General features: G+C 41.0%; 1 protein-coding gene across 2 annotated transcripts in view; it reads left to right on the plus strand.

Moving 5' to 3' along the window:
• The first annotated feature begins 87 nt into the window (after nucleotides 1-87).
• EXO1 (exonuclease 1) overlaps nucleotides 88-23,741 on the plus strand; it is a 28,084-nt gene continuing 4,430 nt past the window's right edge. For both annotated transcript variants that reach the window (XM_058669769.1, XM_058669770.1), the window contains exons 1-12: nucleotides 88-302; nucleotides 560-773; nucleotides 1,674-1,847; nucleotides 2,409-2,528; nucleotides 2,959-3,082; nucleotides 4,563-4,700; nucleotides 6,405-6,617; nucleotides 7,707-7,894; nucleotides 8,473-8,569; nucleotides 16,733-16,958; nucleotides 19,575-19,818; nucleotides 21,484-22,027. In XM_058669769.1, coding sequence (XP_058525752.1) covers nucleotides 1,687-1,847; nucleotides 2,409-2,528; nucleotides 2,959-3,082; nucleotides 4,563-4,700; nucleotides 6,405-6,617; nucleotides 7,707-7,894; nucleotides 8,473-8,569; nucleotides 16,733-16,958; nucleotides 19,575-19,818; nucleotides 21,484-22,027 — 2,055 coding nt within the window. In that variant the 5' untranslated portion in view covers nucleotides 88-302; nucleotides 560-773; nucleotides 1,674-1,686. The remainder of the gene's footprint in view (nucleotides 303-559; nucleotides 774-1,673; nucleotides 1,848-2,408; nucleotides 2,529-2,958; nucleotides 3,083-4,562; nucleotides 4,701-6,404; nucleotides 6,618-7,706; nucleotides 7,895-8,472; nucleotides 8,570-16,732; nucleotides 16,959-19,574; nucleotides 19,819-21,483; nucleotides 22,028-23,741) is intronic.

The raw sequence follows: 23,741 nt of genomic DNA on the forward strand, positions 1-23,741 counted from the left end.
GGGGCCCAAAACTGGACGAGAGTGGGCAGCCGGACTCGGAGCCGACGTCACCGCGTGCGCGCGAAGTCACGTGCGCTGGGCGGGGCTGCGAGGGATCCCGCGCAAATTGAAAGGTCCTGCTGTGAGGCGCTGGGCGGCTACCGGGTTCCCGGTGTCGTTTGCCGCGGCCCCAGGGAGCGAGGGGAGTCGGAGACGGGCTTGGCAGTCCCGGTGCCGCCGCCCTCTGCGCGGGGCCTGACGCGTGGGTCTCGCGGCACGTCCTCCATCCCCGTGTCCCTTTCCCGGGACAAAGGATTTCCCAGGTAGGGAAGGGCCGACGCCGTGCGCCGCCGAGTGCTGAGCCCGAATGGAGGGTGGCGTGATGGGTGCCGAGGGACTGTCGGGTCTAGGTGGGGAGGACGGGGATCCCGGCTGCTCGCCCTCGGCGCAGGTCCGCAGCGTTGGGAGGACCTCGGCCGGTCCGCGTCCACACCAGCGGCCTGCAGGTGCAGCGGAGAGGCGAACGCGGCACCCTCTCCAGCGCGCACCGGTGGTCACCTCGGTCCCTCCCGTTGTTCAGGCCCCCGGGAGCGTGAGGTCGGGATCGGGACGCAGGAAGAAGGAGCTCAAGTGGGCGCCGCGGGATGGTGTGCGCCTGGCCGCGCGAAAGAGGCGATGCTGGCTGCAGGGTAGCTCCAGGGCCTAGAAGACGCGCACGTGTCACCCTGCGAGTCGTCTGTGCTCTTTCCTCGAAGTGAGCCGAACCTGCCTTTAGAGACCTATCCATCGGAGAGGTAGGGCACGCGTGGCTTTTCCCAAACTGCCTCCCAGTGACCCTCCTGGATAATATTCCAGGCCCGCTGTCCGGACGCCTCCCTCGAGGTTGCTGGGAGTGGGGCTGAGAAAAATGAAATTGAGGAACAGCCGGGTAAGGCTCACAGCTGACTCTGCTTTCTAGCTTTGTCTTCACAGTGGATTTTTTTGTTGGGGGGATTCCTCGGAGATGAGCACCTCTGCCCAGTGCTCATTGCTGGCCTCTCTACTTGTTGTCATGTCGTGTGCAGGCAGCAGGTGCTTCCCGCTCCTCTGGGGGCCTGCAGAGAATCTGATGGATGTGCCCAAATGGATGTGCTACACTGCCATTTGTCGTGTAGCTTGCTTGAAGTGATGCACGCTGAAAGGACAGATGTTTCTCCTTTTTATTTATTTTTCTTTTTCAGCTGTAAAGCCTACCTTCTTACAAAGTTTGCGTTTTTTCCCCTCATGAATATACGTTGGTCCTTCCAATCCCTTTGTTAAAACCAATGTGATGCCAGAGTACACAGAGTGAATTTTGTTAATGCTTTTTTGAAGAGAGGAGAGACTCACACTTAAAAAAAAAAATTTAAACGCTTTGTACCTCACGTAGTGTTTGGAGCTTGGAGCATGTGTCGTGATTCTAAATACAAAAGTTCTTTTCAAGAGTAAATGACAAGTGACATAACATATAGTATTGGTGGTTGGTGTAAATTCTAGACCATGGAAATCAGTGTCAGTGAGGAGTCCAATGAAAATTTAAAGAACAGTGACTCTCAAATACCTAAATAACATGAGGTCTTGTTTTGTATTCCAATCCTCTTTTTTCCCAAAACTTCCAGTATGTATATTTTGCTATAAAGACTGCTTTTTCCCATTTTTGCCTTCCTGTCATGTAGTTGATTCAGCACCATGGGGATTCAAGGATTGCTACAGTTCATCAAAGAAGCTTCTGAACCCATCCACGTGAGGAAATATAAAGGGCAGGCTGTAGCTGTGGATACGTACTGCTGGCTTCACAAAGGGGCCATTGCTTGTGCTGATAAACTAGCCAAGGGGGAACCCACTGATAGGTGAGTTCGGGCCTTCATTATTTGACAATAAGAAGTAGTATCGGGCCCGGCAGCGTGGTCTAGCGGCTAAAGTCCTCGCCTTGAAAGCCCCGGGATCCCATATGGGCGCCGGTTCTAATCCCGGCAGCTCCACTTCCCATCCAGCTCCCTGCTTGTGGCCTGGGAAAGCAGTTGAGGACGGCCCAATGCTTTGGGACACTGCACCCGCGTGGGAGACCCGGAAGAGGTTCCAGGTTCCCGGCATCGGATCGGCGCGCATCGGCCCGTTGCGGCTCACTTGGGGAGTGAATCATCGGACGGAAGATCTTCCGCTCTGTCTCTCCTCCTCTCTGTATATCTGGCTGTAATAAAAATGAATAAATCTTTAAAAAAAAAAAAAAAAAAAAAAGAAGTAGTATCACATTGCCCATAAAAGAGACATGGCAAGATTTAGAGCCAGGTACAAACTAGTTTCTGCTGATAGGGAATTAATTTTCTTAGAAAAAAGAAATAAATGCTTTTCAAGTGTTACTTGAAAAGATGCAAAGCTTTTAAAATGCATTTTCTTTTTGTTCCTCGTAGGTATGTGGGATTTTGTATGAAATTTGTAAATATGTTATTATCTCATGGAATCAAACCTGTTCTTGTTTTTGATGGGTGCACTTTACCTTCTAAAAAGGAAGTAGAAAAATCTAGAAGAGAGTAAGTTGATTTTCTACCTAATCTAACTTAATTCTGCAAAATGTTGCACTCTGCGTCATACCAGCTTCTAGAAATTTTAATTGTTAAGGTTTGTTTTATAACCTAATACACGAATAGCTTTTTTTAACTGTTCCATGTGCTTAAGTCATTTCCTCACTTTCAGCTGCTGTGTTTTCTTTTGTCATAGGTTGCTGGGGATAGTCTGATGACAGTCCGTGTGTGGGGTGGTGGGTGCATGTACACATTATGAACAATTTTCCCTGGATGCTTAAAGGATCTGACTATTCCTAAGAGCCTAGATTATACTTTACAATAAATCAAGCTTTTTCTGTCTTTGGAAAAGTTTTTAATTATAGCGATAATAGAGTTTCTTGAGTCAGTGTCTTAAATTTTGTTTTGTTTTTTAATACACATCGTTCTTTCTTTGTAGACGACGACAAGCCAGTCTCCTTAAGGGAAAGCAGCTCCTTCGTGAGGGCAAAGTTTCAGAAGCCCGAGAATGTTTTGCCCGTTCCATCAATATCACACATGCTATGGCCCACAAAGTGATTAAAGTAAGTGAAATGAAACACAAGGTGTCAGTTTAATGATGGATCGTGTTATTAAGGAGAGAACAGGAACCTCAAGGAAGGAGTGTGCATCTAGGCCTGACCTCAAGTAAAAGGCAGACATTGGGGAGAAAGGAAACATTCTAAGAAGAGACAGTTTCCAAGGGAGAAAGCCTAAGCAGTAACTGAAGTTCTCCCTTTGGAGGGGAGTGGCTTCTACAAACAGACTTCCCTGGCTTGTTCTCTGGAGCTTGCACTCTCACCACACTGCAGTGTAACCTTGCCTGCTTCATGACTCCCTCAGGAATTCTAGACTCCTACTCTTCTAGCCGAAAGGCTGTCCTTGCCATGAGTGTCAGTGTGCCTACATTCTCAACCTTCACTTTCCCGATTTGCCACTCTGTGTTCAAACTGTAGTAAAGGCTTCGCGATAAAAGTGAGACAACTTTTTCCTGCTTATGGTCCTGCCATCCACTTAGTTCCTGTAAATTCATTTTGTGGCTGTTAATTGTGTAGGCATCTTTTTTTTTTCTTTCTGTGTGGGACCATGTGAAAAGCAAGCCTAGGATGCTGGAGAGGTTGTGAAGTATGAGAAAAATCCTATGCTGGCTGTGGTTACAGGGAGAGGCGGCCTGTGGTGTGCCTGTGAAAATGGAGGGAAAACTTGCTGAAGTCATAGTGCTACAAAGGAAGAGAGGAAGACACCTGCTGGGCAAGAAGGAAGCACAGCAAGTTGCATGGTGAAACCACAGTTAATAGTGGCAGGAACATGAGAGCTTCGCTATTTCTTTTCAGCTTCCTCAGGCATTGGGAACTTTGGCCCACTATCTGGAATACAAAAATTTCTCTTTCCCATGTTTTGAAACAGGCTATCATGGAGACTGCTTTTCTATGGCAAAATTATTTTTAAAAATATTTTCCCATAATGGGTTGGTTCAGAAATGATTAGAATGTATAATATAACCAGTATGGTATCAGGTAAGACATTTGTAGCCAGACAGGACAAACCCATTAATTTTATAAGGAAAATAGATAAATACAGTGATTCCTTGTATTCTTTTGAAACATAATCATTCTTAAAATAGTAGCTTTATAATTTGAAATAATTGTGTAGTTTACACTTCTCAGTCTGAATGTGTAGCAGTATTTCTTCAAATTCATAAATTGGTGTTTTAAAACATTTGTTAGTAGCCATGTGACTAATTCAGTACGTACGAAGATACTTCAAAATGCTTATGGAAAATGAAATCAACAGATAAGTTTATTTCAGTATCCAAATCTTGGAATTCCTGTGATTTTTTTTCCTAATACACATTATCTTTGAACTTTTTGAGGTACCCTCTTACTAGAACTGAAACTAGAAAATCTCTACTTCTAAAGAAATGATTTCTGAAAATAATATTAGCCTGTGCGTGTTGAGGTTAATAAAAGGCGTTTGAAAGGGGAAGTTGCTCAGCTCAGTGTTTGCTGTGAACCTTTCTTGCAGGCTGCTCGGTCGCAGGGAGTGGACTGCCTCGTGGCTCCTTATGAGGCTGATGCGCAGTTGGCCTATCTTAACAAAGCTGGAATTGTACAAGCTATCATCACAGAGGATTCTGATCTCCTGGCTTTTGGCTGTAAAAAGGTACTTATCTGCAACTACTTTATACTAATTGATGGAGGTAGTGGAAGTAGTGTAAAGCATGAACCTAAAGGTTTTCCTGTACAGGAATAAGTATTTAAAATTAAAAGAACACCTATTTTTGTCATATTAATGTTTTATTATTATATTATAATCATGTTCTACAATATAACATATTATATAAAAGTATTACATGTCATACATGTTATATGTGTTATGTATATTGTATGATATACAACATGTATTATATAATTGTGTTAAGGTTGTGTTATATATTATATATAAATATAGTATTGTATTCTAGTTATGTTATATTTTTATGTGTAATATGTGAAATATACGTGATTTATATTATTATAAAAATAAGTGTGACATTTTATTTAAAATGTTTGTCATTTGTGTAATCTGGGCACTTTTTCAGAGCAGTCCTTAAGGTTGGAATGTGCCACTGTTTTATCTGAATTCTTTCCTGGGATGTAGTAACTAGTAACAGTGACATGCTTTATATTTTTCTAGTTAGTTAATTTCTGTACAAAGGGCATGCTATGGAGTTATTTAGAATTGAATAAAACTTTCTAATGGATAGTCTTGTGATACTAAGGTTGGAAATTAAAGATACAGTTCCTTACATGACTACAGGATTTATAATACGATAATGCTGGGCAACAGTAAATGAGGGATTAGGGCAACTGTTATTCTTTTGCAATTTATTTTCCCAGCTTTTTGCAATAACTAAATAAAAACTATTTTAATGATAAGAAAAAGCAGTTACTTTAGAATGTAAAAGTACAGGATAAATTTTTTTATAAGATTTATTTTTTTTTTTATTACAAAGTCAGATATACATAGAGAGGAGGAGAGACAGAGAGGAAGATCTTCCGTCCAATGATTCACTCCCCAAGTGAGCTGCAATGGCCGGTGCACGCCGATCTGAAGCCAGGAACCAGGAACCTCTTCTGTGTCTCCCACGTGGGTGCAGGGTCCCAAAGCTTTGGGCCGTCCTCAACTGCTTTCCCAGGCCACAAGCAGGGAGCTGGATGGGAAGTGGAGCTTCTGGGATTAGAACCGGTGCCCATATGGGATCCCGGCTCATTCAAGGCGAGAACTTTAGCCGCTAGGCCACACCGCCGGGCCCAAGATAAATTTAAAAATGCTTTTTTTATCACATTATTTGATTGTCATTACAACCCTATGAGACAGATAGGAAAGAGAGAGGTACACAAAGGGATTTACAACAGCTCAACTGAATTATGGCTATATGCGTAGATTCAGTAATTTCTTTATGATTTTTTTTTTTTATTTGAAAGGTAAACTTAGAGAGAAAGAGGGAGACAGAGATCTTCCGTCCACTTATTCACTCCTCACATGGCTGCAATGGCCAGGGCTGTGCCAGGCCAAAGCCAGGAGCCTAAGGCTTCTTCCTGGTCTCCCACATAGGTAGAGGGGCCTAGCCACTTGGACCATCCATCTCTGTTGCTTTCCAAGGTGATGGATCAGAGGTGGAATTCCAAGATGAATCAGTGGTGGAACTGCTGGGTCTTGAACCTGCTACACCACAGTGCTAACACCCACATTTAATAATTCTTAACCTGCTTTCCTGTCTCTGTGTTACGGTGAAGACATATTTCTTACAAGTATTATAGTAGATCAGATAATGACAAATAGCGTTTACCTTTCTCGGCATTAATGACTTTCTTCCCTTTGAAGGTGATTTTAAAAATGGACCAGTTTGGAAATGGACTAGAGATTGATCAGGCTCGCCTGGGGATGTGTAGACAGCTTGGGGATGTATTCACAGAAGAGAAGTTCCGTTACATGTGTATTCTTTCTGGCTGTGACTATCTCTCCTCACTACGTGGGATTGGATTAGCAAAGGCATGCAAAGTATTAAGACTAGCCAATAATCCTGACATTGTAAAGGTAAGAGTGATTTCCTGGGTGTTTGACTCAACTTTTACACCATCCTTTCAATAATAAAATATATATGAATGTTAAATATTCTTTTATACTGATGGCCTATATTATGTTACTGAATGACTAAAACTGACTGTGTACATTGTGGAAGTAACAATCATTAAAAGAGCCATGTTTTCAGCAAGAATAGTAATTTTTAAAATGATTGCTATGGAGAGATGTGAAAGCAAAATATTCTAGGGTAGAATTAACATTAAACTCATAATCTTTTGATTCTATCCATTACTCAGAGTGATGATTCTCAGACATTTTGATCTAGGATCCCTTTACATTCTAGAAAGTTCTTTGTGGTTACAATTGGTATGTATGTGTGTGGATTATAACTTGATATTTTACTAAGTTAGTGATTTTTAAAAGTTATGAAAGAACTGGATCTTCCAAAAAACATACTGTGAGAGAATTATTTGTGCAGATCTCTTTAATATGGCTTGGTAAAAACAGCTTAATTCTCTGATCTACTTCCTCATTCAATTTCGTCCAGTGTCAGGTGTCATGTACCCTGGGGTAAACTAAGATACCCTCGGGGCTCAGAATGGTGCCATATAGTGGAAAGGTCTACAGATTGGCAGATAGTGGCTCAGCTAGAGCTAGAGTCAAGTGCTCCAATCAGCCTGTGACTGTATCTGTGAGTTTGGTATATGGTGTTTAAGAGCCTATCCGTGTCTAACAAAAGCTGGAATGTCAACTTAATTTTTAAAATATAACCTAAGAATATTTAGGTTCTCTAATCCTTAGACTTCATGTATTGTTTATTTTTTTGTGAAAGAGACTGAATAATATGTATTAAAGTTACATCTAGGAATATAATCTTGATGGACGATTGAATTTTTGGTCTTTCGGAGTAACAGTACAAAAAAATTAAAAATTATGAGGCTTAAAATTTTAAGTGAGATGACAAGGTTGGGTTTCCTAGTGGAGATTTTGTGTGTTTATGTGTATGTGAAATCAATTTATGTTCAGTTCTACTGTAAACTGTGTTCTTAGGATATTGTATTCCCTATTCTCCGGTTGCAGATAAAATATTTTTGTTGTTAGGTTATCAAGAAAATTGGACATTATCTCAAGATGAATATAACAGTACCAGAGGGTTACGTTGAAGGATTTATCAGGGCCAACAATACCTTCCTTTATCAGCTAGTTTTTGATCCCATCAAAAGGAAACTCATCCCTCTGAATGCCTATGAAGATGACGTTGATCCTAAGACACTAAGCTATGCTGGACAGTATCCTTTTTTGATCCAGAACTTTTGAGTTTGGAGTTTCTTTTCATTGTTATGGTGATATTCTTAGTAAGACTTTCAGTTAAAAAGCTTATGGAATGGCTTTTGCTGTCTTCATAGTAAAATTCATACTTTATTAATTCTGAGTACCTTGTTCATGAAATGTGAAACAATGTTTTCTAAATAAGCCTGAAGCTCAATATGCCACGCCAACCTAGTTACTTAGGCTAACTTCACTGGGTAACTCACTTTCAGTTCTTGAGAGACCTCATGACAGGCCAGCTTGATTTAACTGGGCACATCACTTCACCAAGAAATGATGCCTTTGTATCTACTGGCCACACACCCTGTGGTTGGAACTGGGACTTTCCCTCCAACTCCTTTGAAAGAGAGGTGGGGAAAACTGGATGTGGAGGCTTGCTTTCAGAGCATGGGCAGATCCCTTGGGGACAAAAAGATCCTAGCAAATTGCATATGATTGTAGCAGTTGATACAGAAAGTAGTAAAAGGACCCATTTGGGTTGTAAACCTAAAGGTTCGTTGTTGATAAAGGTATTTTTCCTTAGTACTTACTAACCTAGATATGTTGATGATGCTATAGCTCTTCAGATAGCACTTGGAAATAAGGATATAAATACTTTGGAGCAGATTGATGACTACAATCCAGATACTGCCATGGTAACGTTGTAATGACTGCTATGCAACAGCACACCTTACTTGTGTTTCAGGAACTGTGATTAAATGCAAATCTTAATTTACTAAACATCCTTTAAATATCTCTATATCCAGGTACTTTGCAGAGTATGCATTGGAAATAATTTGATCCTGGATAGGTTATCACTGGTAGAATATAAATATATTGCTTTTTTTCCAATTAATAAGCAATATAAAATATTCAGATTGCATTAAAGTATTTGGTACATTTTTTTCTCATATCATCTGGCATTTCATTTGTTGATGGCCCAAACTTAAAAATACTCCCTCTGGGAGTAAAAACTATTTTCTCGCTCATAGGACCTTCCTTTGCTGTCTCCTACCTTTTCTTGATCATATAAATCCCGTTAAATTGTCCCTCAAGTTCTCTTCTTTCTCTTTGTGTTTCTGCTTATACGTTGTTCTTTCTGTTCCTATTTATTCCTTCCCTAAGTTCTTAGGACTGCAATGATTCTCTGTGTAAATACACAGAGAATTCCCATATCTCCATCTTATCCTCCCTGTCTGCTCAGTTTCTCTTGTGTGCACTACCCACATAGTTCTCCATGTCTCTTAGATGTACAAATCATTTCCTGTGATCTCAAATATATTCAGAAGTCAAATCCAAACTTTATTGTTTTTCAGCTTTCATGAATAACATTTTTCTTTTTTTTTTTACTACTTTACAGCAGTATGTGTATTTTATTTATTTCCCAATTCTTCCAGGTAGAATGTGGTCTTTATACAGGCAGGATTTCATGATCCTTAGTGCTATTGTATTTAGCATGCTTATTACATTACCTCTTTCATTGTCTTAGACAAAAAAGGAAATAAGTCATGGCTTCCTTTTCAACTGCTATTTTTTCATTATATTTCTGACTGATATTTCCCTTAGCTTTTGTTCTAAATCCAAATCTTTTTTTTTTTTTTTTTAAGATTTATTTGTATTGGAAGAGCAGATCAGATTTACAGAGAGAGAAAGATCTTTTATGCACTGGTTCGCTCCCCAAGTGGCTGCAATAGCCACGGGTGAGCTTATCCAAAGACAGGAACCAGAAACTTCTTCCGAGTCTCTTACATGGGTGCAGGCTCCCAAGAGCAGGCCCTCTGCTGCTGCTTTCCCAGGCCACAGCATGGAGCTAGATGGGAGGCGGAGTAGCTGGGACACAAACCAGCATCCAAATGGGATCCCAACACATGCAAGGGGAGATTTAGCCACAAGGCCATTGTGCCAGGTCCTAAATCCAAATTTTTGTACCCTTGCTCAGTTATTCAATCCTTCACTAAGCATTTTAGTACTCTAACCAGCATAGTTGTATTAGCTAAGGTTCTGGAATATAAAATAAAATAAAATAATACCCTTTCCTGTAAGGGGCTTCTTGCTGAAGAAGGAGATGTACTTAATAGAAGTGTGATAAGTACTGGAGTAAAGATGGGTTCTAGGATCCATAGAATCAAATAATGTATGTCCTTAATTTTGCCTAAGAATTTTCATAACACTAGAAAAAGACATTTCTTACATATTTACCGTGTTTCAAGAATTCTAGAAATATCACACATAGTAACTCATTCCCTCTTTAGCAAGCTTCTGAAATCAGAGCTATTAATCTCTTAAAGGATGAGGAAGCAGGAAGCTTAGGTAACTTCGCAACATTATATATTTAATAAATGAGGTATTGATGTTGCCAAACCAAGCCCGCTACTCTTCAAAAAAATTTTTTGATAGGTCTCAATTTGTGGCATTAATAGGAGTTTCCAAGATGGGTGAGCTAAGCTGAAGAAAATCACATGTGAGGAACATGTTAAAGAAATAGTTAAGGGCCCGGCGGCGTGGTCTAGCGGCTAAAGTCCTCGCCTTGAAAGCCCCGGGATCCCATATGGGCGCCGGTTCTAATCCCGGCAGCTCCACTTCCCATCCAGCTCCCTGCTTGTGGCCTGGGAAGGCAGTTGAGGACGGTCCAAAGATTTGGGACACTGCACCCGCATGGGAGACCCGGAAGAGGTTCCTGGTTCCCGGCTTCGGATCGGCGCGCATCGGCCCGTTGCGGCTCACTTGGGGAGTGAATCATCGGACGGAAGATCTTCCTCTCTGTCTCTCCTCCTCTGTGTATATCTGGCTGTAATAAAAATGAATAAATCTTTAAAAAAAAAAAAAAAAAAAAGAAATAGTTAAGATTGTTATGGCTGGAGTAAGAACTTAGTACTAAATGCTTACTATTGCAAGGATCCAGACCTCCTTGAGAAAGAATAAGTGAGCCTCAACACAATAACCACCAACAAGCAGGTGACCACTGGAGCACTGCATTACCGTCAGCTGGAATAAGGCTAACCTACTAGGAGCACAAATCTATCGTCACACTAAGAGGGAGTTTTATATTCATCAACTCAATTTATGTAGATCCTACACTTATGTTCCGAACATAATAGTCAGTACCCACAAGGAGCTCCTTCAATTAGTTAAAGCTAAATTGCAGTCAGTTTTATTGATGGACTGCTTTTAAGTTCCCTTTTTAAAAATTGCTTCCCTTTTTTAAAAAAAATTACTTATTTTTATTGAAAAAGCAGATTTACAGGGAGAAGGAGATGCAAAGAGAAATAGCTTTTCCTTCTGCTGGTTTACTCCCCTCAAGCGGCCAGAAAAGCTGCAGCTGGGGCAGTCCAGAGCCCAGGAGGGTCCCAAGGCTTTGGCCATGCTCTGCTGCTTTCCCAGGCCACAAGCAGAGTGCTAGACAGGAAGTGAAGCAGCCAGGACAGGAAGTGAAGCAGCCAGGACAGGAACTGGTGCCCATAAGGGATCCCAGCATGTGCAAGGCAAGGATTTAGCCACCGAGTCATCATGCCAGGTCCAGAAGATTCTGTTTCACGGCTGTAATCTTTTAATAGTCTCTCTGTGGAGCCTTTTCTTTCCTTTTTTAAATCTTTTTTATTTGTTACTGTTATTATCATTTTATGATACAGTTCCATAGGCTCCTGGAATTTCCCTTATCCCCTCCCATGTTTCCCCCCCTGCACCTAGTTCCTCTATATCATTACTAAAGTATGGTTCTTCATACACAGTCATATGTCCATCATTGTGGGCATAGACAGTGGCAGAGAGTCCAGCATGCTATTGTCAAGATATAGTAAACAGTTTCATTGTAAGTCCATCTTTGTCTGGAAGTAGAGATGCATGCTGCATTGTATCCTCGCATCTGGATGTTAGTCTCCATTTCACAGTTAGTGTACATCCCCTTAAGTGAAAAATCACAATGCAAAATCAACAATAGAATAAAAATAGAAATTTACAATGCCATGAAGTTAAATAACATGATACTAGATATGACAGCTTCCATTGCACAGATACTATACATCCCCTTAAATGAAAAGCCACAACACAAAATCAACAACAGTAAGAAAAAAGAAATTAATCACACCATGACGTTAAATAACATGCTATTGAATGACTAATGTGTCGCTGAAGAAAAAAATCAAGAACCTTCTTGAAGAAAATGATGCTACTGTATGATGTATGAGTCATTGAATGATTTATTCAGAAGAAAGTGTTTTGACGAGATGAAACTAACAGAAAACAACAAAACCCATATGATATAGTTTCCGCTGATTTTTGTTGGTGAAGTGTGTCTCTTCTAGACAACAAATAGATGGGTTTTGTTTTTTAATCCAGTCTACTAATCTATGAGGATTGATTAAGCTTAGAGTTTAATATGTATGGATGGTACTTTAGTCCTGTCATTTTAGGAATGGGTTGTTCATTGGTTTAGTCTTCTGTTGTCATTTTACTGGGATGTTCTTCACATTTACCTTTGGTTTTGGTAGGTGCTATTTTTCTCTATCAAGAGAACATCTTGAAGTATCATTTGTAGGGCAAGTTTGGAAGAGGCAAATTCTTTTAACTTTTCTTTACTGTGGAAGAATTTTATTTCATTTTCAGCTTTGCTGGATATGTAATCCTAAGCCGACAATTTTTTTCTTTTAGAATCTGGAATATGTCACTCCATTCTCTTGTTGCCTAAAGATTAGGGAAATTTTCCCTTATTATTTCATTAAATATATTTGTAAACCAGTTTCTCTTTCTGCACCTTCTGGGACTCCCATAACTCTTACATTTGTCCTCTTAATAGTGTCTTTCAATTCTTGAATACTGCTTCCAGCTTTTTGTTTGCTTCCCCCTGATGACAGGAAATATCTTCCAATTCTGAGATTCTTTCTTCTGCTTCATTCATTCTATTTTGGAGACTCTCCACTGTACTTTTAATTTGCTCTACTGTGTTATTAATTTCAGATATATCAGCCTTGATTTGTTTTATTGCTGCTATTTCTTGTGTAAGATATTGCTTAAATTCTTTGAACTCTTATATGTGTTTCTCATTGTTGATCAGAAGCTTTAAAATGAGTTTTTTGGATTCTGTGTCCCCCATTTTCTCGATGTCTTCCTTAGTTACCTCTGAGGTTGGCATAGGGTTTTGGCCCTTTGCAGGGGAGTTTTCAGTGATACTCATTTTGCCTTTGTGTCCTCTTTTGCTCTTGATCATTGTACTTCTGGTTAGCATATTCTTCTCCTTGGGGCAGGTGTCTAAGCTGTGTCACCCACAGGTCTTCAGTTTGATTTTACTTATTGCAGTTGGTACAGAGTTCTTTGCTTGCAGCCAATTGTACCACTCCCTCTAGCAAATTCCAGGTCTAGGTTCTTACGTTAGATGTCCACAATGAACTCCATAGCCCCAACTCCTGGCTCACCACTCTCAACCTCCTGTGATATCGTGTTGAGGTTGCACTGTTGTCCCTGCAACCTTTCTCCCACTTCCAGGTGGAGCAGGTCCCAGGATTAGGGAGACACCAGGTATCCGATATAGCTAGGTTGTTGGTGGTGCTGATCTTGTTGGAACCTGTTGGATGTTAGAACTGGGTCCAACATGGATCTATTTTGACCCATACGATGTCACAATTGGTATTATTTTCCTGTGGGACCAGTGCAATCCACTGAGCTCAGAGTTCTTGCGAGCTCAGCATATGCACAGTTCACTGCTGTCCCCTGCAGTCCTGAACTTTTGCCACAGTGTACAAAATGGCGCCTGACGTGCCCCTACTAGAGTGCTTGATCTGCTGGCCGTCAGGTCTGAGGGTTACCCTTACCTGTTTTGGGTGGAACCTGTAGAATGCCACTTTGATACAGTTCACTGAGTCAAAAATGAGTTCACTCCCAGCTCAGTGCATGCGCAGTCCTGCACTATAGCCTTCGCCTCCTTATGTAAAATGGTGTCTAATTTAGCTCTAAGGGACTGACTGGGCTGTGAAACTCACCCTGTTCTCGCACTACCCATCTGGGATCTGCTGCTCTGTCTCTGCTTCTGGTCAAATCAAACAGACCAGCAGGATGGACAGTTCTTTGTCTAGGTTCACCTCCTAAGCTCCCAGTGAAAGTCTCTTCCCACCTGGTTGCTGGTGGAGTTCCAGCTGCTGGTTGAGTTCAGATCGCCGTTAGCTGAATGCTGCTGGAGTATCAGTCACTGCAACACCACACCATTGTTTTTGCTGCTTTCCCTCTGCTGTTGTTCTGTCCTCTGCTATTTCCTGGAATCTGTCCTCTCTGCTTCATCTTGATTAAATGTTTCTCCATCCGTTTAAACGTGTCCATACCCTATTCCGCCATCTTGATTCTCTGCGGAGCCTTTTCTTCTGAACTTGGAATTTTCTCTGAATTTTTTTGTTCTCTTTTGTTGGTATTCCTTCATGTAGGAGCTTTTCTTTCCATTTGTTCATATAGAGATTGAAAAGTTCATTGCAAGCTTTGTGTGACAAGTGAGGTTTATCTTCAGGATCAGTCTTGGATGATCTCGTTGGTAACAAGCTAAAGTGTATTAGTGAATTCTGCAATGTTAGAATTTTTTTTTTCCTGAAAAGATCTTCCAGTTTGTATGAATTTGAATGTCTGCATTTTGGTAACCAGATAAGAACAGTGAGTTGTACAATATGATTCCATGCCATTTACTATTTGCCTTTCATTTAATGTTTACTTTCAGACAAATGGATCTCTCAACCTTATGAAATACCTATTTCTGTGCTACTGTTTGTGAGTGTCAGCTGGTTCTGAAGGCAAGTGGATGTTAAATGACGGACTGCATAGTCAGGGTGGATATTAGAACCCCAGGATCATCAGTGTCCTCTTTTTTGCCTTTATGCTATGTGTTACCTTTCATTCCTGAGTATTTCCCATGTTTTTGTGGGTGAAGTTGGCTTGCCACTGGCATACTCTGCTTATGCTTGGGTTTGTTCACTAGTCTACTGAATTTTAAAATTCTTGTCTACCAGCAGTCCTCATGGTTTGGAAGTCAGATATCTCCTAATTTTATTGAAGGTGGAATTTGATGTTTCTTGTTTCCGTTGTTTTGAAGGGTTACAGTTGAAAAAGGGTAACTGAAAAGTGCTTTGTTATGTTGACACGCTTAAATTACTGGTATTATTCATCATCAAGAATAGTTCTGAATTTTGTTTGTCTCAAGAAGTCAGAACTAGTAGGGTATATCAAAGGTATTCAGTTATTAATGGGAATGTCTAAAATGGTCATTATTCATAAACCCAAATCCTTGTCAGGTTTTGGCTTCTTTTATAGAAGAACTTCTACTGTTTTTGTTTGAGATTTACTCTCCCAGTCTGTATTTCTACCTGTGTTTCTTTCTCTCTTTTCTGATAAAACCACCACCAATAGACTAATACTGTGAGCCATGCTGTGAAAACTGTGTTTTATAATGCATTTCTTAATTGCATTATCTTCATTGTTAATTCTTGAAAGATATCCTGCATAATGCCACCTTGCTTTATTTTTGTTTTTTTTCCATGATAGATTCTTTTTTTTTTTTTTAAGATTTTATTATCATTGGAAAGCCGGATATACAGAGAGGAGGAGAGACAGAGAGGAAGATCTTCCATCCGATGTTTCACTCCCCAAGTGAGCCTCAACGGGCCGGTGCGCGCTGATCCGATGCCGGGAACCAGGAACCTCTTCCAGGTCTCCCACGCAGGTGCAGGGTCCCAAAGCTTTGGGCCGTCCTCGACTGCTCTCCCAGGCCACAAGCAGGGAGCTGGATGGGAAGTGGAGCTGCCGGGATTAGAACCGGTGCCCATATGGGATCCCGGGGCTTTCAAGGCGAGGACTTTAGCCGCTAGGCCACGCCGCCGGGCCCCATGATAGATTCTTAAATGGGATTTTTGTTAGGTTGGATTCATGCCCAAAGTATTGATGCTTTTTTTTTATCTTTGTTAATAGTTTCTCCTTTGGTTCATCTTTATTAGAGTATCATTGACATCTTCTCAGCAGCTCATTTTCTTCTAAAATGCTCTATAATTGTGAATGATTTACATTACCATGTTGATTGCTTAGGAATACTATTCGACTTCAAGCCGTTCCTCTCAGAAAGTGTCATGAAAGACTCAAGGTAGACAAGTTGCTTTCTACCTCTCTGTGTTGTCTAGTAAAAATAACAGATGTGGGTCCAATAATAGTCCTTGTTTTGTGACATAGATTGTTTTGTTTTGGTTTGAACTCAGCTGATCTAGAGATGAATTAAATGATGACTTTAAAAGCAGTTTTGTCTCAGAGTTGTCTTAAAAGGTACTTAAAAGACCATTCAGAGGCATATTGGTAATGATTATTAAAGCAGGTGATTGTGTGTATTGAAATGATACTTGAATTTTAGACTATTTTTTTATGGTCATGATTTCTTAGTTACAGTCTCATTCCCTGCATTATTCACGTTAGGAAGGTCAACATTTTGTTTCTTAGAAATAGCCTTAACAGGTCACTTGACTCACATTAAGATTCTTTCATCTGATATATTCCTCCAGATGACTGCAAAAGATAAATAGAGGCCATGGTAAATACACGAGGTAAAACTCAGCAAGGTCTCCACCATGGCTGGCAGGACCCTAGTACCTGGTTTTCCCAGGAGCATTAGCAGGAAGCTGAATTGGAGCCAGAGTTAACAGGACTTGAACCCACATCCTGATAACAGGATACCAGCATCACAAACAGATTGAACTTACTGTGCCTCAATGCCAGACCCTGTTTTTACTTGCAGTTTTTGTTGCTACAAAGGATATTATATTAATTACTTCTTTTCTTCAAATGACCTTTTTCCTTTTATTTTTCAGCCTGCTCAAGCAAGAAGTCATAGTTGGGATGGCAAAACATGTCAGAAGACATCTAATGTTAATAGCATTTGGCATAGGAATTACTGCCCTAGAATTGAGTCAGAAGTTATTTCAGATGTTACACGACTGAAGGAAAAACCAAGTACTGTGGGCATTGAGCAGGTGGTTAGTACCAAAGGACTGAATCTTCCAAGGAAGCTATCCATTGTGAAAAGACAAAGAAGTGGTATGTGTTTCTGTTTTATGGAACAGGACTGAGTGTTCAAGAGTTTTATAGATGTCTCTTATGTTTAGACCTATGATCCATCTTGGGTAGCTTTCTCATATGCTGTGAAGTAAAGATCTTAGTTCTTTACCTTATAACAGTCTAATTCCTGTATTACCATTTGTCAGAAGGTTTCCCTTTCCCCGGTAATTGTCTTAGCACATCGGTTAAGAGTCACTTAAGCATGCGTAGGTCTTTTTCAGAGGACTATCATTCTACTCAGTTGTTCCCTACTGATGTTTACATCTAACACATTCTTGGTTTCTATAACTGCAAATTTTTTTTTTAAGATTTATTTATTTATTTATTTATTTTTATTACAAGGTCAGATGTACAAAGAGGAGGAGAGACAGAGAGGAAGAACCTCCGTCCAATGGTTCATTCCCCAAGTGAGGGCAATGGCCGGTGCTGTGCCAATCCGAAGCCAGGAGTCAGGAACCTCCTCCAGGTCTCCCACATGGGTGCAGGGTCCCAAGGCTTTGGGCCATCCTCGACTGCTTTCCCAGGCCACAAGCAGGGAGCTGTATGGGAAGTGGAGCTGCCGGGATTAGAACCGGCGCCCATATGGAATCCCGGGCGTTTAAGGCGAGGACTTAAGCTGCTAGGCCATGCCGCCGGGCCCTTTTTTTAAGATTTATTTATTTTTATTACAAAGTGAGATATACAGAGAGAAAGAGAGACAGAGAAGAAGATCTTCCTTCAGATGATTCACTCCCCAAGTGACCGCAACAGCTGGTGCTGTGCCAATGGGAAGCCAGGAGCCAGGATCTTCTTCCAGGTCTCCCATGCAGGTGCAGAGTCCCAAGGCTTTGGGCCGTCCTCGACTGCTTTCCCAGGCCACAAGCAGGGAGCTGGATGGGAAGTGGAGCTGCTGGGATTAGAACCGGCGCCCATTTTTTTATTGGCAAGTCAGATATACAGAGAGGAGGAGGAGAGAGGAAGATTTTCCTTCAGATGATTAACTCCCCAAGTGAGCGCAACGGCTGGAGCTGAACCAATCTGAAGCTAGGAGCCAGGAGCTCTTCTGTGTCTCCCACCTGGGTGCAGGGTCCCAATTCTCTGGGCCGTCCTCGAATGCTTTCCCAGGCCACGTGCAGGGAGCTGGATGAGAAGCAGGGCAGCCGGGATTAGAACCAACGACCATATGGGTTCCCGGCATGTGCAAGGCGAGGACTTTACTACGCTGTTTCGCCGGGTCCAGAGTCCTAAGATATTTTAACATTCAAAACTAGACCCCTTGACAAAGCCGACAGGGGGAGTGTGGGCTCCCCTGCTGGACAGCCACTCCCAGTGGAGAGTGTGAATTGGGATGGGGCAGACCGGACCAGGCAGGGCTAACTGTTCCAACTGGTGCAAGCATAAATTAGAGAGGGTGAAGGTTGGTTGGGCTTTGCCGCAGCATCAGCTGGCAGAGGCTGGCACTGGGGACTAAATCTGTCAAGTTAAATTCCAGAACCACGTGAAGAGTGCATAATCTGGGAGTGGGAGTGGCCTAGTAGGGAAATAGTGGGCACCTCCCTCTTGGATTGCCACTCCCACAGTAGAGCATGAAAACCAGGACAGGGGCACTGGTGGCTAGACAGAAAGGCACCCGCCACTTTGTGTGTGGGTTGTAGAGTAGGGCTGGTCTGGTTGGGTTGAACTAGGTCTCTGTGCCCATTGACAAGTACAAGAGCTAAATGGGATGTGGGACAGACTGAACAAATCTGTGGTACATAGTGGCAAGCATGGGAATTGGGATAGGGGCAGGCCTGGTGGGGGTTTTGGGGAATCACCCTGACTAAGCTGCAACTCCCACTGGTTTGCGGGAGGGCAGAGTATGAAGTGGGTAGGATCGAGCTGGACTGCAACAACCATTGTTTCACATGGAAGACAGGGCTGGAAACAGAACTGACCCAGCAAATGCAAACACCAGCATGTGCATAAGCTGATTTGGGCGATGGACTGTGCCAGATCCTGTACTGGCAAGCACACACAAGAATCAGGTCTGGGATCACCAGATGAAGTTTCTTTGGAGATCCCTCCAATTAAACTGCTGATCTCAGAGCCCCAACCATGAAGAGACTGTGTCAGCCAGTGGATTCAGAAGAGATTTCATCATGCTTGGAACGACAAGACTGGCAGCAATTCAGAACTGTTGAACTATCAAAACTGCTTGAGCTGGACCCTCGGAGCATGCCCCACATCAGGGACCTAGGATGGTTGGGAGGCTGGATGGGGCCTCTCCCTTTGTTTCTCCGCTTACCCCAGATACAGAAAAAAAATATTAGTGTGGAAAAAAACTAGACCCTTCAGTATACTGAATATTTCACCATACAAAATAGATTATGATCTTGTTTTAATTACTATAATTTTACACGAAATTGCATAAATAATTGACGTTAAATATTAGCCAATTGTGTAAAACATAGCTACACATAGCTACAGTAGTTTTTTGTTTGTATTTCTTTTTGCAAGGCATCATTAATAAAAATAAGACTTATCCTTAGGACACTAGGATATTGACTTTGAAGTTAAGAACGAATCTAACCACAAATGAAACGAAGATTTACAGTGATTTTTTTTTTAATTTGGCAGAGCTGTCAGAAGATGATCTATTGAGTCAATATTCTTTTTCATTTACAAAGAAGACTAAGAAAAATAGCTGTGAAGGCAGTGAATCAACAAACTCTTCTGAAATGCCAGTGGCTGGCCTGGCAGATGGAAGTACTAGCCAAAAAAGCTTAAGTACCCCACCTAGTAAAAGAAATAAGTTTGCAACATTTTTGCAGAGAAAAAATGAAGAAAGTGGTGCAGTTGTGGTTCCAGGGACCAGAAGCAGGTATGGTTCTATCTACAGAATATTATGTTTCTATTACAGGCTCTATTGATAGCTTGCTTTGCTATGAATCTAAAGGACATAGGTATAGGACCTGCTGCCATCTGATTATAATTTAATTACATGTTACCTTAGTTCCAACCTGAATGCATTCAACTTTTAATGCTTCAGTAATTTCTCAGTATACAGATTTCACATAAAGAAGACTGCCTACTGCTGATACATTTTGCAATACAGAAATTCCCATTATTTTTCTCACTCTCCAGTAGGGGAAATGTTGCACAAGCAAAATCTCTCAAGTGAAGTATGGTGCATATGGTGATTGAGACATGCAGGCTCAATGAAGGCATTAGATGGGACTTTTGCTAGAGCTGTAGTTGGAAACATTCAGAAGAGACAAGTGATTAATGTCACTACTAAAGTTTCAATGGCCAGCAGAAAGAAGTGGAAGGCAGCAGCTATTTTGCAGTAGAATCAAAGAGCCTGAACACAGGTAGGGAAAGCCTGAGGCAAGATGCAAGTTGGTGAGAAAAACTGGAGGCTTCTTTAGGGCTTGTGGGCCAAACAGAGTCCTTCAGTATTCTTTAGATTGGAAGCATGTAGAGGGCCCAAAACAATCGCTTCTCCGCCTTTTGGCTAAGATCAAGTCTTGAGGGCCTAAATCAGAAGGATAATTTTGTTTCTGTTCCAGAGAAACAGCCGTGAGCATTCTGTGAAAATAAATATATTGCATAAGATCAGTTAGGGCATCTATTTATCATCTTGGGCTTGAGTTAATACTAAGAAGGTAAATTCTCTTTTAAGTTTCATATTCATCTGATCTTATGCCCTAGGATTTTCTTTGTAAGTCTAAAACCTTGAATAAATCCTCTTCAGTAGTGATACTAAAATAAAATAAAATAAAAATATAAAAAATGGTGATGCTGATGTTCAATTTTATTAGAAAATTTTTAGGGAATCTTTTTAAAGCTGCTACACTGACTAAGTAATACCTGTTTAGGAATATAGGAGATCTGATTGGGAATATAGATCAGATCTTGGTAGTAGTAGCAAATATTCAAATGAGAACTTTGAAGGTCGAAGTAGAGAAGGGTTCCATGTGAGGAGCAGTTGAACACGGATTGGGGTCAGCGCTATACACGAGCTATTCCAAGTCCCCTGATTTGTGGCCAGGAAGAAAGCTAAGGGGTAAATGTCTAATTTCTCCTTTTTTGCTTCCTACAACAAAATATGAAATGGTCCTTTCTGTTGTGTTTTTCCTTTCATTACCAGCCAGGCGTTAGCCACCATCCAAAGTACTGTGGAGGATATGGAAACATGGAAAGCATGCCCTCCAAAAGTTGGTCTTACACGGAGGGAAAAAGACATCAGTACAGTGACTGAGCGTCAGCAAAATACAGAAATTCTAAGTGCATGTGTGTGGAGATGACTACTTTTAGAAAGTCCTGTCTGAAAATTATACAGATGAATTTCTAAATGTGTGAATGCCGATATGACTAAAATTTTTACTTTATAAATAAAATTGAAGATGTATATTCCCTTTGTTTATGAAATTGTGTGTGAGGCTTTGTCTTCAGGGAAACTAGAACATTAATCCACTTCAAATCTAGGCAGCTTTGTAAGAAGACTAAAATAATTATCCATCATTTCTGTTGCTTTGTCCATTAGGTTTTTTTGTAGTTCTCTGGATCCTGCTAATTGTGTGTCAAAGAAAGAAAGCAACCAGAATCTCTGTGAGAGTGCTGTCAGCGAAAAGGGCAGCACTCCCCAGGAGTCTGCGTGTCTGAACCCGGAAGGCCAAGAGGCGGACGTGGGGAGCTCAGGTGGTGGGACTCTGTCTGCTGAGGAAGAGCCTCCTCAGCCTCCTGAGACCAACACATGCACAAAGACCATTTCACCACCTACTCTGGGGACACTCAGAAGTTGTTTTAGTTGGGCTGGAAGCCTTGGAGAGTTCTCAAGCAGCCCAAACCCGACTCCAGGCACATTGCTGCAGCGGTTCCGAAGAAGGAGCGGTTCTCCCACTCCTCAGCCTGAGAGCAGTAAGTCATGTGATGCAGTTCAGCTGAAGGTTGACGAGTCACGTGATGGATTCCATCGTTTCCCTCAGGAAGATTGCTCTGCTCGGACTCAGGAAAGCATGCAGTTGTCGCCACACAGTTTAAATACGTCAAAGCTTTCACAACCTTCCAGTAAAGATTCCGATTCAGAGGTAAGTCAAACCTTAAAGACCTTGTTTTCAAATTTGTATGTAGAGGAAAGGGTGTTCAAATGATAATCTGTAAAGTGAAAATTTAACATAAAGCTACTATTTAAATCATCAGCATATTCTAGATTTCAGTTAGTCTTTGAGACTTCCTAAAGAAATGGTCCTATTGTGAAAGTTGCTCTTAAATTTTAATACTTAGGTAATGTTTTGTTTGCCCAGATTATTCTTGCCAAATTTTCACTTTTAACAAAATGAGAATGACACAAGTAATTTTACATTTTTTCCTATTTTTAATTTCCAACTATTACTTCCTTGTATGTTTCTTTTATTTCTTTTTAAACTTTTTTATGATACAGTAAAATATCTTATTTTGACATGAGTTACACATACCTGCTCACTAGATTCATTGACAGCTATCATGAAGACAAAATAGGGTTTTTTTTTTAATCTAAATTATCTTAAGTTTACTGACTTAACCTATGTCATTTTGTCTTTACCTATTCTGATTACCAATTGTAAGAATAGTTGTGACTTTGGTAACACTTGATGTAATTTTAATGTGCAATAAACCTGAATACTGAACATCTAAATCAAATATCAAAAAGAAGATATTTATTTTATATTTCCAAAGGAAACTCTATAATTGGATTCAACGGAAAAAAAAGCCAGGTTAAAATGTGAAAATTGAGCCTTGCACATGGCTCAATTGGCTAATCCTCTGCTTTCAAGGGCCAGGATCCCTCCTGGGCAACAGTTTGTGTCCTGGCGGCTCCACTTCCCATCCAGCTCTCTGCTTGTGGTCTGGGAAAGAGGAGGATGGCCCAAAGCCTTGGGACTGTGGACCCACGTGGGAGCTCCTGGCCCCTGGCTTAGGAAGTGAACCACCGGATGGAAGATCTTTTCAGCAGTGTTTAACAGAGAAGCCTCGCAGCCCACAGGCTGTGTGGCCTGACCATGACCAAGTTCTCCACACACTCTTCTGGGCCACCCGTTGTTTATACTCCTCAGTTGCCGAAATATGAACTTCCCCACCCAACAACTGAACACTACACACATACTAAATTAGGAATCATCATTGACTTATATATCTTTTGCCACAAGATGTATAAGCTCATTTCAGAAAAGATAGATTATCATCTCTCAAAGAATTGGATGCCAACAGTTAACTAAAGCCATTTAATAATTTTTAATTCAAGAAATGCTTCAGAAAGACACCATACCATTGGGCTTTCTTTTGTCTCAGTTTCATCATATTCCGAACGAAGTGTTAGAACCGTCTGATAATTTTTTCCTGTATAAGGGAACAACTGTTAGCCCTATTGGAATTGACATAATCTTAGGCTCACACTCATGACCTTTAGTGTAAGATGATTTATTATAAGATGTCATGACCTGTTAGAAAGAATGGCAGTGCTTTTATGAGGTATTGTATAAATTAATGTAGTCTCTTTTTCACTACTATTTTTTAAGCATATATACTTTGTAGGATCTCAAAATAAATGTAAAGTCTTCTGAATTTTCTCTTTATTTTCTTTAATTGGATTTTAACTTTTAACATAATGAGGATAGGAATATGGATTATGAGAGAACTGTCCACCATGGAAAAGTGTTACATAGTGGAATTGGTGGCAGAGAGTAGGGCGTCAAGCCGTTGCTGAGGGCAGATGTGTGTGTGCGGTGCAGTACTCCTTCACTGTTTGAAAGTAAATGCTATGGC

Source organism: Ochotona princeps, chromosome 10 (assembly GCF_030435755.1).
Source record: "Ochotona princeps isolate mOchPri1 chromosome 10, mOchPri1.hap1, whole genome shotgun sequence".
Taxonomy (NCBI): domain Eukaryota; kingdom Metazoa; phylum Chordata; class Mammalia; order Lagomorpha; family Ochotonidae; genus Ochotona; species Ochotona princeps.